Source organism: Conger conger, chromosome 1 (assembly GCF_963514075.1).
Source record: "Conger conger chromosome 1, fConCon1.1, whole genome shotgun sequence".
Taxonomy (NCBI): Eukaryota; Metazoa; Chordata; class Actinopteri; order Anguilliformes; family Congridae; genus Conger; species Conger conger.
In genome coordinates this window covers 51,734,821-51,749,619 of record NC_083760.1, presented here as the reverse complement: position 1 = coordinate 51,749,619, position 14,799 = coordinate 51,734,821, and the positions used below count along the sequence as shown (strand labels likewise).

Genomic DNA, 14,799 nt, shown 5'->3' with positions numbered 1-14,799 from the left:
TAAATTAAAAAACCGCCACAACAAATGACATCCAATTTCTTCCTTGGCTTGTGCCCAATGTTTGCAGCATGCCATCAATCATTGAGGGAGCTAATACTTCATTTAAAAAAGAGAGAAAAGGTAAACACAAGCACTTCCTGGTTAAAATGTTAACCTTCAACTTGCCATTAGAGGTATTCTACCATGGCTTACAATGTAAGATTTTCAAACTCTTTCTTTTTAATTCAATTAATGTAGTCCGATTGTGTACATATTATACAGTATATAAGTATATTTTTAAACTAAAAATCCACTGAAATTTGACTGTACTCAATAGTTGTGAAATACAGTACAGCATACAGTTCATTTTTTTTCTACCTGTGACATACTGTGAAGTAGATAAGTATTTACATCCCATCTCTCATTAATGCACCGTAATGTTAAAATATGAAAATGGCAACTGACTGACTTAACAGGACCAAAAACTGAGATTTCAAACCTAAATCCTGAATCCAACACTGTCTGCCCATGCTCAAGCAAGGAAATACACAAGGACAGTGTATTTATCAAGGTGATGTCCTCATGCTAATATGCCCTGCTTTGAAGATCCTGAAGTACTGTACCAAGTCATTGCACAATAGATACACATGGTTATCATTTAATTCCTGTGAAATGAATGTAGAATGAAAATGGTATGATGCCCATTTTACTCTTGATTAGCTTCATATAACAAGTGGGGTGTCATTACTGTAATTATAAACAACAAACAAACAAGCAAATAAATAAATAACCCTTGCGGAACAATGAATTGTTTTGCAGTTTTTTGTTTCAAAATTGTTCTTTTGAAAGCTAGACAAACTGGTTTCACATCATTGTTTGAGTTTTCTGTCATAGACACCTGTTTGTGTAATGCAATCTTCTTGAACAATGGCTTCAATTGAAAGTGTGAAGGAGTCTCAAATAAAGGGAATTCCTTCCACACTTACTCACTTATTTACCAGTTTCAGCAGCACCGTACACTCAGGGACCACTTTATCAGGCATTACTCTTCTGACTTCTCAGCATGTACACCATTAGCATGTACATTTACAAAGAGCACAGACCCTACGCTAAAGCGCACTATGCTACGACTTCTGCAAAGCATCACGAGACAGGGTCAAAAGCAGGACGTAAGCCCCGGTGATATGATAAGATCCGTGCAGCCGTTGGGCCCTTGAGCAAGGTCCTTAACCCAACATTGCTCCAGGGAGGATTGTCCCCTGCTTAATCTAATCAACTATAAGTCACTTTGGATAAAGGAGTCAGCTACAATTTATTTATGTATTTATTATTCTTTAATGATGTATAAAATTACTTAAAATCACAGCATATTTAATCAATGAATTCCAAATAATAGAGATTGATGGGTGATTCATAAACATGTTATTTCAGAGATACACATACTTCATGCTTGAAATGAACCCTGCTCAACCCTGGTCTTTGTGTTGCACCTTGAAAATTACAGGAACAAGCAGCAATTAGCTCCCCTCATGGTTATGAAAACGGTCCCAATGTCTTCATTTCAGTTATATTTAATCCAAAATGGTTGTCAGCAGGTGGTATGTGATGAAGTCCACGGGAATGCCTTAAGCTGCTATTAATTGAGGCTATTACACCACAGGTAGAATATTTAAGTTTGACATTAATCATTTATGTAATGCGGATTATAGGTAGCCTCGTGAGGTGAGCAGACCGTTTTCCTTTTGTGTGACACAAAATACTTTTTTTTTTTTTCCGTCTCTGTAGTAGGTTATGTAATCAAAAAGCCATGGACAGAATAGAGGCTAGGTATGCCTATTACAACGTCTGCTGGGAATGATTGTACCCTCTTTCCATACGGTCAAGATGTAAATACTAGTGTGCCAATGAGCACTGCTGTATGGTAGTGGTGTTCCCCAACTAAAGAAAACAACCAGCAGCTTAGAAGTCTGTTAATGTGAACATATACATTGCATGGTTTCCTAAACAGAATTATGACGTCAACCATCAACCGTCATGAAATCGAACCACAAATGTAACTGCTCAAGAAAGGTCACAGGATTGGACAAAACCTTTTGGGTTTTGCTTTAAACGGAGCAATGACAAGTTACCGGACTGAATAGATGATCTGAGCAGTATAGTACTTACCTTCATGCCGGCGGCTGCGGCAGGGCCACTGGGGTCCACAGCCTGGATGTGACACGGTTTGCTCCCCCTCACCACGAAGCCCCAGCCCACAGCATCGCCCACAATCTGAGAAACCAAACGCAGGAGACCAGCACCATTCACCATGTTCGGTCGAACATCAACACGTGGTTCAGAAATCCCAACTCACAAGTCCACTTAAAGCGCAAATAATCACAGAAATGGTTTCAACATATGTTAAACAACTGCTTGTACAGAGAAAAACGTTTTATTTAGATGGCCTGAATGCCAATAATAATGTTTATTTGTGACCAAAGGTCGCAGGTCAGTGGAAGGTCAGCGTTTTTTTTCCCACCACAGGTCATCTCATGACCCACCTCAACACCACCCATGACCCACCAGTATATCCTGTTGGACAGTTTGTTAAGCAAGGTTGATATTACTGGGCTGGCTACATGGATTTTAACCATAAAATCTGTGGCAAGAATCAGTGAGACAAAGTAAACCATTAGCTGCAAGTTTTTGTGGCTTACAGCAAATTCTATTAGCATTGCATGACGACATGATAATAATCCGTAGCAAATGCAACAACAAATAGATATGTAGATTCATTTTGAATTTAATACAAAAAAATAAGATGAAGTAATACAGTGAGTCACAAACTCTGGCAACAAACCCAATGACAAGTTTACAGTATATACACTGTACAAAGCAACACAAAACAGACTAAATCATGACAATATGTTCATTTCATATGCATGTGGTTCCAAAGAGCTTTGTTGAACTTCTCTATGGAAACAATATTTATATGGAGCTGTTCATTATTTAACTGAATCAATATTACACACTTTTGAGGTTGATGGCACAAGTTTATATTTGGATGAAAAAACGTGGTGTATCTGACATGGTCAACTAGTCTAAATTTTATAAGGTAAGTCAAACCTCACAATGTACTTGACAGTAGAAAATGAACAGTTGGGAGAGAAAAATAATATACATTCAGCAATCATCCACAGTTATAATGCCAAGGTGTGCAGGATATGTTAAATATGTTTTCAAAAACAGCAAGGAAAATCAATTGAATTTTCCCTTTCAAATGTAACAAAGGAATATCCGCAGAAAGGCATTCCAAAAGTCATCAAATAATTATGCTGAAAAACTACCAGAGGTAATTTACCTAAAAATATAGTTATCTCACAGATCCTCCAAAACCTGAAGAGCTGCAGAACCTCAGTACGGTTGACTTGAAGGTGCATACCCTCATCCCAAGGGCTTACTCAAAGCCTGAGCAAACATTTCTGAAGACTCCCTGTGACAGCACCACCCCTCTATCCATACCGTACAGAGGTTTCCCTCATTCTGAATCCCCAGAGTTCAACTGATAATGAGGTTAAGGGAGTGTAGGCCAAGAATTGACCTCGCCTATTCAATTCTAATTTGCCACTCGGTTTTTGAGGACAACGTCTGTGCGCACTGTGTTTTTCAGGACAGCTTGTTTTGGCTACAGTTAAAGCCCTCTTTGTCTGTCGGTATGAACTGGAGGAGGAAGGACGCACCGTGAATGTCTTCTTTATGTAAGCCCCCCCTGGCGTCTGCAGCTCCTCCGGGTTGACTTGTCTCTTCAGCACTGAGGAGAGATTTACACTGTCACCATTCACAGCGTACACCAGAGACACAGTATAGTAAAATAAGAATAAAAGGAAAAAAAGTAAAGGATTCTTCAACTCCATTTCCATGATAGTGTTTGTTGTAAACAGAACAACAGTAGTCTTCTAAAAGATTTATGATGTCATGGTCACATGACAGTGCCCAAGTCTCCACGGAACTTTTCAGTAACCGTGGTATTTTCCGAATGGTGTAATTCTACATCCAACCAATAGGTTATTATGACTGCTGTGTACTCCTAAACTCACCCAAACGTGGGCACTAACTATATCCAGTATATGATTATAATCAGAGCAGATATAGATAAGCGTGCTGCATGGTTTCTCCCTTGTTTTCCAGCAATGCAGCTGTGGTCAGATACATTCAAAAACAAAATCAAGTCTAATGTAGTAGTGCTACTTACGACGACAATCATAACCAACCACATTACCCCTCAATCTGAGACACCCTTAGTAACCCAAGTTGTCATGTACTGAACATCTGCCAAATATAGATGCGATTGCTTCCCAGCCACAACATATACGTAATATAGTAATATAGAGTGATGTGAAAAAGAAACACCCTCTTTCAATTCTCTGTTTGTACAAAATGTACTGGGTATAACTAATCATCATCTAGTACACAGCAGTTAATAAACCTGACCATGTGCGTCTCATATTGCACATATTTGACACAGCCATTATTTATTCAACCAAAATAAGCCAATATGCATAAGCCTTCTGCTGTAGAAAAGGACATAGTTAGGACTTGGTGAAGATTGGATGGGGATTAGTTCTGTCTATATCACTGTGTAATACAATGAGTTCTTCACGACACAAGACTAATCTAATCTAGGAGGAATATTCATCTTGTAAGTATGTTCCCCTCTCATCAAATAAGCGTCAGCATGCAAGAAATGTTGAGTGTTCTACATCACCCTTCCACAAATGACAGGACGAGCAGAAAAGGTGCTTGAAATTAACCTTCATCTTAAAATAACCAACAAGGCACAAAACTATTACATTCAGTGTATCATCAAGTGAAACGAGGGTCTGAATAAAATGGCCTATAAACGTAAAACATGAATAAACATCAAAAGGGTAGTAATGCAATATACTTATCACTCTCATATATATTTATGGAACCACACAACAATTAACAAGCAAGAACAAACAAGTATCATAAGATTGCTGCAAATCATATAATAGCAGATAGAAGTTAATTGGAGGCAAAAAAATTAAATGACAGCTTATAATAAATATAATAGTAAACGCAGGGATTTAGCAGCAAAATTGAAACTAATGGGAAAATTCAACACTCAATGCACATGTTTCAAGACAATCTTCGATGAGAAAGCAGTGGAGAGCTGTCTAGCTGACTGCCCTTGCTTCTACTATTCCTCCTGACTTTTACGACTGACCCGTTTTTATTTTCCGCACTGTTTGTGAAGTGTGTCCAAACCTGGGACTGTACAGAGACAAAACACACACCCTCAAACTGCTTCTCAACACTCTAGCCAGTCTACTAAAGTAAGAATGAAATGGGGAGGTAAAGCGGCATTTCCGGTATACAGCTAACTGGTATGCTAGCGCATGTTATCATAGACAGCGACAACTTCATATTAGCAAATGAAGCATTAAATCGTTACGCAACCACAAAATTATAAGGCTCAGCAAATGATCGACATGCAGCTTTACATGACGTTTTTAAAATATTGTAGTTATGAGCGAATGGTCAGATTTGTGTACCAGAAGCAACAACAAAGATGGCGTCCTCGGCTGACCTGTCTCATGGGACATACCAAAACATTTGCGGCCATAGGGTTTTTTTTATCACTATAAAGGGAAAGCATTATGGGAGTCTGAGCTTTCTTTTCTCGGCAATCTAAAATGTTTCAATGTTAAATTAAAAAAAATATTTTTCTGAAAGCCACAGCTTCCAAAATGATTGGGACCCCTAACAATGATTGCAGATAAAGTCCAACAAAGAGAAAGTCGAGCAATGGGTAGAAATAAATACATAAACGATTAAACATAGCACTTAGCACTGCAAGGGCAATAATAAAGAGGTGTAGAACATATGGAATGGTTGCAAACTTACCAGGAAGTGGATGCAAGTGCATCCATGGCACTTATGTATAGATATCGTTACTTGTATAGGTATTGTTGTTTTTATTGGCTGTTGTTGTATTCTAGCTGCCAACAGTGGTACGCTAGTTTGAAAGCTGATTGTACTCTTCAAGGGTTCTGAATTTCTGTATGTTTACACTAGGACTCGTGTTTGTTGTACGTCGCTCTGGATAAGAGCGTCTGCTAAATGCCACGTAATGTAATGTAATGTAATGTAATGTTATTCCTATGGGCGACAAGCAAGATTTTTGAGGGAGGCCATAAGGATAAGAGGGCCATAAGGATAACAATTTCAGAATTGCAGAGATTGGTTGTGTCTTGGGGTCACAAAGTCTAAAGAAAACCCATAAAATGGCATCTCCATATCAGCAAAGTCTTTGGAAGGGTGGCATAAAGACAGCCCTTACTGAGCACAATAAAGACCAAGCATCTGGAGTTTGCCAAACCTTGCTGGAATATGACTGGAAGACAGTCTACGGCTTGGCTACGGTCCAAAATGTAATGTTTTGGCCATACACACCTTTTTCAACATTTTTTTGGGTGGCAAAATGGGATGCATACAAGACAAAGCATGACATACTGTCATGCTGTCAAATATGACAGTACTCTCAAATATGGTAGTCATTGATATTTTGGAGATGTTTTGCATCATTAAGAGGTAGTAACAAGAATTAGACTTACAGTATTCCAACAGACTGGAATATCTTGGCTTTATTTCTGAATTCTACTTTAAATAATCTGTTCACCAGGGACCAGCTACATCTAATTTTCATGCTGACAGATTGCCTCTGAACCAAAGAGAAGACAAGAATATAAAAAGGCTGCTTGCCTTACAGAAGTCAAACCAAGGGGAAAAAATGTAATGCATTCACACAGTATGAATGGCAAGATACCATACAATGACCAACTTTTACATTTATGTATCACACTTTTAATGTGTGAATTATTGTATGTATATATAGTATGTACTGTATCTATGTGCTATATGTACACTTTAATAGGAACACGTACTGATTCATGCGATTATCTAGCCATTATCAGCCAATCGTGTGGTAGCAGTGCAATGCATAAAATCATGCAGATATGGGTCAGGAGCTTCTGCTAATGTTCACTTCATAATGGGGAAAAATGTAATCTAAGTGACTTTGACCATGGAATGGTTGTTGATGCCAGACAGGGCATTGAGTATCTCAGAAGGTGCTGTTCTCCTGGGATTTTCATGCACAACAGTTTGCAGAGAATGGAGCGAAAAACAAAAAACATCCAGTGAGCAGCAGTTATGTGGGCAGAAATGCCTGATAATGAGAGAGGTCAGAGGACAAGAGCCACACTGGTCAAAACTGACAGGAAGGTGACAATAATGCAAATAACCACACATAACAGTGGTATGCAAAAGTGCATCTCTGAATACACAACACAACCTCTAAGTGGATAGGCTACAGCAGCAGAAGATACCGAAGTAAAAAAAAAGAAAGAAAAAGTGTAATAAATACCTAATAAACCATAAACTGGCTTACTGATAGAGCATACCCTTCCAAACCAAACGTGTTTGGACAGACCATTTCCAGCCAAACACACGTGTACCTGACTGACAGACCCTTTCCTGCAAAACACACCTGCACCTGACTGACCCTTCCCGGCCAAACACTCCTGTACCTGACTGACAGATCCTTCCCTGCCAAACACACCTGTACCTGACTGACAGACCCTTTCCTGCCAAACACACCTGTACCTGACTGACAGATCCTTCCCTGCCAAACACACCTGTACCTGACTGACAGATCCTTTCTTGCCAAACACACCTGTACCTGACTGACAGATCCTTTCTTGCCAAACACACCTGTACCTGACTGACAGACCCTTTCCTGCCAAACACACCTGTACCTGACTTACAGACCAGTTCCTGGCAAACACACCTGTACCTGACTGACAGATGTTTGGATGACTGCAAACCTAGGATGACCAGTACACCAGGGGTCCTTCCACTCAAGTGCAGAATGAATGACTGAATGAACTGAATAATTCTCTGCCAATTCAAGCTACTTTCAAAATGTATAAAATGAGTATCATGGTGATGGTGCAGTAATAAAGTACAAAGGTTATGAAGATGCTATTCCTGGTGTAATGGTATATGGGTAAGCCGTTTAATTTAAGAAGAAGCTATTAAATCCTTTTTATATGTTTCTTAATCAGCTTTTGCATCCCAGTCAATATCAATTTTTTACCTTATTGTAAACTCTATTTTTTATTCTGAACCAGTTCATTTGCTATTTTCTACCTTGGATTTTCTTGGAAATTAGTTCAGACCGGAGCAAACTGAGGCAACAGGATGAGCAGAACCCTATTTCACAGATAAACCATCTGCAATCCATAAAAACCTCCCATTCCACCCCAGGCTCCATAATACAAAAGCACATTGTAGTCACTTAGAAGTCATGCATGCAGTCTGATATTTCCCACCAACACAGAGAGGCTGAGAATATCCCATTTTACACTTCACTTTTCTAACTGCATGCTCTCGAGTGTGTGTTTGTTTCACTTCCTGCGGAGGGGAAGTATTGTCGTTCTGTGTGTCTCCTGCTTCCACGGCGAGTGTGTTAAAATTCGAGTGTGCGGTGTTGTTATGGCAAAATGCTCAGGGGGGAGAACAAGTTCCCAACGTACCCCGTTATTTATTAGTGGATGTTATGATACGACCTCTGGGAGAACTTTTTTTTCATTGGGGAGGGGAGGGGGAAGGGTTCAAGGCAGAAAGACAGCATGGCTGCCAGGAGGGCGCACGGTGAGAACTCTCAAGTCCCCCAGATGCTGTGACGAGAGGGACCCCCGGGCACGGCTCGCCTTTAATGAGCCGCTCCATTACGAGCAGCGTGTTTGGGCCTGCGCTCGATTGCCATGGCAGCCGCTCTTCCGATCCGGCCCACTGGAGCAGCGCTTGTGACAACATGCCCCTACCCCCCCCCCCCTTCCAACAGTGGCCCCCCTCACCCCAGGCTAAGGAACTTCTCAAGTGACGACTGGGTCAAAGGGTCCATGTTAGAACCCCCTGCTCTCTGGTTTCGTTTCATCTCCGACCCGTGGTTAGGGTTATGTCACGGCCGTAACTCAGCATTTAAAGTTTCTCATTAGAGGCTGAGCGTTTCACAAACGATTAACCGTTGACCGTTAGCCGTATCCGGCTCTCACTGTAAACTGAAATGATATCGGATTCATTGGTCTGTCCTGCAAGTAGTACTGCAGCTAAGTAACATTGGTACTGCTGTACTGATGAAGCAGTGAGGCTCCTGGATGTATATATATATATAATAATTATTACTTACTTTGATATTGTGTGCATGTACAGTACTGTGCAAAAGTCTTAGGTACTAGTGCATCAGTAGAAAATAACAAGCATTAGCCTGGAGAGCTAAAAGAAAGTGAGAGCCAAAATCTGCAGAGTAACTGTGGCAAGTTCTTTGATTTGTTTGGAACAACCTACCAATCAAATTTTCCAATAAAACTGCAGAAAACAGGAAGATAGTTGATGCAGTTTTAAAGGTGAGGGGTGGTCAGTAAAAAGTAATTTAGAAACATTTACTTTTAAGTAAAGCATGGTTTAAAAAAATAAGGAAATGAACAGCAAATATCGCAAACGTATCAGAGAACTTGCCGCAGTTCTTCTGAAGACTTCAGCTTTGGCTTACTATATTTTAGCTCTCCAGGTAATCCCAGACAGCTGCAATTAAGTTTCTCACAAAAATGGTCTATTACTTTATACTGTATGTTACTTGGGGAAGTTAATGCTTGGAAATCTCAAATTTGCATACTAATGCAGAAAGAAAAGAAAAGAAAACAAAAATTGAGGGTGCATGAGACTTTTTCACAGTACTGTAAATACTGTATGCATGTCTATTCATCTTTTTATTTGAAGAGTATTATTATATAAAAAGCATCACCACTAATGCATTGCACAGCTGGTCAAGACAGTGAGAACCTATTGATATTTGACCTCCAGTTCCTTTAGAGATGGCTTAGAGAGCAGATTAGGAAGCTAGCTGTGAGGGTATGGGGAATTGATATAAAAATGGAACTTGCGCAATGAAAATTTCGCAAAAGCATCTTGGCAGCGCTTCAGGAATAATGTGAGGTTTAAGAGAATTACAGTGAATAGTCTCCTATACATAACTCTGTCTGGCTTGCCTTATGTACTTTAATGGCACATATACCACTGAGCATTGCCAACTGGAGAAAAGGGCTGCAGTTTTGTGGTCCAAAGAGAAAACAAACAAGCAGGATAGATTGAGCCATGCAGATTTCAGGAACTGATAGAGAAACAGCGCTTGCCAACTTCTTACAGATTTTGCTACTTTCACTTAGCAACAGACAAAACTCTTTTTTGTCTTTTTTAAACTTTAATTTTCAGTTTTGGCTAGTCTTTTTCATAGACCCAATCATAGCAGGGACTAGCATGAATGGCTACTGAAGGGCATGCTACCAGCTACTGCTTATTTTCCCCTCTGCTGACTCCCACTAGGCTGAGCAGACACTGGTGGAGCAAGCTTGCAGAATACTTCATGAAGGCATTCAGCAAAGGCCAACCAGAGGAGTTGCTCTTGCGCGATGAGGCGGAAACCCTCCCCCACACAACAACGCCAAGATCACTCGCGGGTCCCCCAATGGGACTCATCACCGCAACAAAACAAGTGCTGCTGCACCGCATGAGAGGCCCTACTTTCATGTTTACACTGCTAAGCAAACCAGGAGCAGACAACCAGCTGCTCTGTTGAAACAAGCACAAGCACAGTACATTGCAAGAGGGACTGATATCATTAGTATTTGTATTCTTTCTTTGCTTAACAGACACTCACTCAAGATAACAGACAGTTGAAACATTATTCAGTAATGTGACAGTGTTTAATATGCCAATTTAGGCAAAGTAGCTAGCTAACATCTTATTGCTAATTGGAAACAACAGAAGTCCCTCACCTGGGATTCTAATCTAAAACATTCAGAGAGCCTTAGACACTCCTTAGACACTACTCACACTTGGCACCAAATACTGCACAAGTCTAACGTGTGCTAAGACCACTAATATGTTTCCCAAACCAACATTTGCCCAGCAAAAATTAACCAATGACAGCCTCGGTTGTCATATTGTTTCCATGTAAGGCTACAGACTATCTACAGACACAAGCTCTGCGGCAAATTTCTTCTTTTGCCTCTAAGCCGCTTAATAGATTCCTAACCACGTGAGGTGGAGATTGCCTAGTAACCAGGCAGAAATCTCACTGAACTGAGCCAGTGCACTGAAGAGAGAAAGTCAGATGGTGACAATGGGGTCAGTATCAAAGACACTGTTGACTACAGGACATTGTGAATATATTTTTTCTTAATCACATCGAAATAGCCTGTGTACAACAAAATAATCAGCTTTTCTTATTTTCACATATATTTTGTGACTTCTTAGCATGATGCTTAATTTATGGACAATGCTGCTTCTTTCTCTGGGTTAGCTTTCCCTGTACCTAGCTAAAAATGGGTTTCTGGTTGCGAAGCAACTATTCACATAGAAGTCGTTACTAGAATATCAATATCTACAACACCTACAGTATGTGTGTTGTCTCTTGGAAACAGTGCTCTGTGCTGTAAGCATTACTCCACTGGGGTTTGCGGTGTGTTTTTGCAGGCAGAGGGATGGGGGCAGGGGCTCATACCTACTCTGGATCCCTCCATCATCCAGAACTACCGACGGTATCTCTTCTTCCTTTCCTTTCTAAAACTATAGAACGAGCCGCTTCTACTCAACTTTCTTCTTTCTTTTCTAACAACAACCTGGCAACAACAACCATCAGCCTGGCTTCAGATCGGGCCACTCGACAGAGACTGCGCTCCTCTCCGTCAGTGAGTCACTCCATGCCGCACGAGCAGCCTCCCTCTCCTCTGTCCTCATTCTTCTAGATCTCTCTGCTGCCTTCGACACTGTGGATCACTCCATCCTCCTGTCTGCCCTGTCAGCAACGGGCATCTGTGGCACAGCCCTCGACTGGATTGAGTCCTACCTCTCTGGTTGCCTGGGCTGGTTCGGTATCGACACCTCGGCCCCTCGCCACAGGAGTTCCCCAGGGCTCAGTCCTAGGCCCGCTTCTTTTTTCTCTTTACACTCGCTCCCTTGGCCCTGTGATCACTGCACATGGGCTATCCTACCACTGCTACGCGGACGATACCCAACTCTTCGTCTCGTTCCCGCCGTCTGATACGCAGGTTTCAGCCCGTATCTCTGCTTGCCTGAGGGACATCCAGAGCTGGATGGACAACCACCATCTAAAGCTCAACCCAGGCAAGACTGAAACGATATTCATCCCTGCTAAAACCTCTCCCCATCTGGATCTCTCCATTTCCCTCGGGGATACCACACTCATGCCGTCACCCAGTGCAAGGAACCTCGGTGTGGTGACGGACAGCAGACTGTCCCTCTCCGAGAACATTGTGGCGGTGACCCGGTCATGCAGGTTCTTCCTATACAACATACGGAGAATCCGCCCCTTTCTCACCCCCTACTCGACCCAGCTCCTGGTCCAAGCGATGGTTCTGTCCCACCTGGACTACTGCAATTCCCTCTTGGCTGGCCTCCCAGCGTCTGCCATCAGACCCCTCCAACTCATCCAGAATGCAGCAGCTCGTCTGGTCTTCAACCTTCCCAAATATTCACACGTCACCCCCCTGCTTACTTCCCTCCACTGGTTCCCTGTCATGGCTCGCATCAAATTCAAAACATTGGTGCTAGCCTTCCAAGCAGTTAAAGGGTCTTCCCCAGCTTATCTACAAAAAATCGTCAGACCCTACACCCCTGCCAGACCTCTTCGTTCAGCCTCCACAGGCCGCTTGGCACCTCCCCCTCTCCGAACCTCCACATCACGCTCTCGACTACTGTCTGTTCTGGCTCCACGGTGGTGGAACGAACTTCCCGTTGAGGTCAGAACTGTAGAATCTCTTCCCACCTTCAAGCGCAAGCTGAAGACACACCTCTTCAAGCAGCACCTCTCCCCATCCCTCCCTACCTCCCTGTGAACCTTAATTGTTGTCTCTGTGACTTGCTTTGTGTATCGGTATTTTTAGTTGGCTAGGTAAGCAATGTTTGGATAGTTCACTTTGGTCACTTTTGCTCTGTTTGTTTGTTTGTTTGTTCTCAAAAAAAAAAAAAAAGGGCCCTCGTCCTTATCTTTGTTGTACAGGTAGCAGTTGAAATTGTACTTCCCTCTAGGGTCTTTCAGCGAACTTATCCCTGGTTATGGGTATGCACTTTGTTGTACGTCGCTCTGGATAAGAGCGTCTGCCAAATGCCAATAATGTAATGTAAATGTAATACCTGACTTGGGGTTGCAGAGGACAGGTGGACTACTGCTGAGGGTGGGACTGCTGCTGTAGTATCCGCTGCTGCCACAGCTGCTGCTCATGCTGCTTCTCCGCACTGCCGACACCACCTTAATCTCCTTACTGGGGCTGACTGGGAGAGGCAGAGGCAGAGAGAGAGAGGATCACTCATACTGGGCCTCACTGAAAGACAGAGACAGAGTGGAGGTCACAAGTGCCGCCAGCTTCAAACTCACACACTGGGGCTGACTAAGAAAAAGGGGCAGGGTTACACGCTAAAACACTCCACATGCACACAGAAACGCAAACGAACATGAAACAATACACTGGGTGACACAGAAATACACACAGCCTAAAACGCACCCTGTAGTCCGCGCACCAACTGACAGAGTGAAAAAATCACAGCACCTGCTTATGTTACATCATACAAACACACGCTGGGGCTGACACACAGACACAGAAGGTCTCACGCATTTTCACACAATTCTGTGTGAAAACTGCATTCCCATAAGCAGACATTTGGCAGCTTTGTTGGCTGGTAAAATTGCCAAAGGTAAATTTCTTGAATATTCCCTATGATGGCATAGGGAACCCCATACATCATAGTCAAAATCTAGTGTGTGTGTGTGTGTGTGTGTGTGTGTGTGTGAACGTTCATCTCCAATTCAGGTGCATGGTGATTTAACAGGGGTCTCCCTCCTGGATCGGCTCCAGTTCATTTGGAGTCCTGCTAGAAGAACTACACAACCACATCTGGTTTACAACGCATTAGCTTTCCTCCCTTGAGGGCAGAGGTGGAATCCAAATCAGCTCCATCCAAAAATAACAAACACAAATTGCATGTCCTGTACAATGCTGACCTCCTTAACACTTCACAACTACTCAGTCCCAATCGAACAATTAAGTAACACAAAGGGCAGGGTTAAGGCAACAAGCCGTTTGATTCGCTCACAGTGCTTTGCTGAAAAACAAAGAAAATAATAATGTTTGAAAAGGGGAACATACCATGTCCAGCCCTGTTGCCATGATATATTTAAGCAACAGGCAGTGGTATATCAAAATTTTATCACAGATGAGGGCCGTTGTTCGGCCCGATGCACAGTGGAGGGTCGCAACCCCCGTAGTTGTGATAACATTTATATATATACCAAGTTCTGGAGTGATTTATAGCTTTCATAAAACGGTTACCAAACATAATAATATAGATATTATAGACACAATCCAATGAAAACAGTTTTTATTAACAGTTTCATTACAAGAATAATTTACAAGAAAGTCGTTTCCGTATGCTTGTAAGTAGTTCAGGGTGGTTGCTATGCAACGTTAGTAAACTCTAAAGTTGTTCTGCCAAACTCACTAGATAGTTAGCTTGCAAGCTACGTCAAGTGAGCAAAGACGAGTATATGCCTTTTTGATGTCTATTTGTACCATTGTGCAAGCACTGACAAACTGTCCAACCACGTTGCTTAGGTCTACTCGTTTCATTTTTCGGAGAAGCACTGCTCTGCTTTCTCCGGTCCACAAAGTTTCCACT

General features: G+C 41.9%; 1 protein-coding gene across 2 annotated transcripts in view; it reads right to left on the bottom strand.

The window, feature by feature from the left end:
* Positions 1-14,799, bottom strand: part of deptor (DEP domain containing MTOR-interacting protein) — a 56,562-nt gene that overhangs the window by 3,417 nt on the left and 38,346 nt on the right. For both annotated transcript variants that reach the window (XM_061254808.1, XM_061254799.1), the window contains exons 7-9: positions 13,261-13,398; positions 3,699-3,769; positions 2,146-2,250 (exon numbers count right to left, since the gene is read on the bottom strand). In XM_061254808.1, coding sequence (XP_061110792.1) covers positions 2,146-2,250; positions 3,699-3,769; positions 13,261-13,398 — 314 coding nt within the window. The remainder of the gene's footprint in view (positions 1-2,145; positions 2,251-3,698; positions 3,770-13,260; positions 13,399-14,799) is intronic.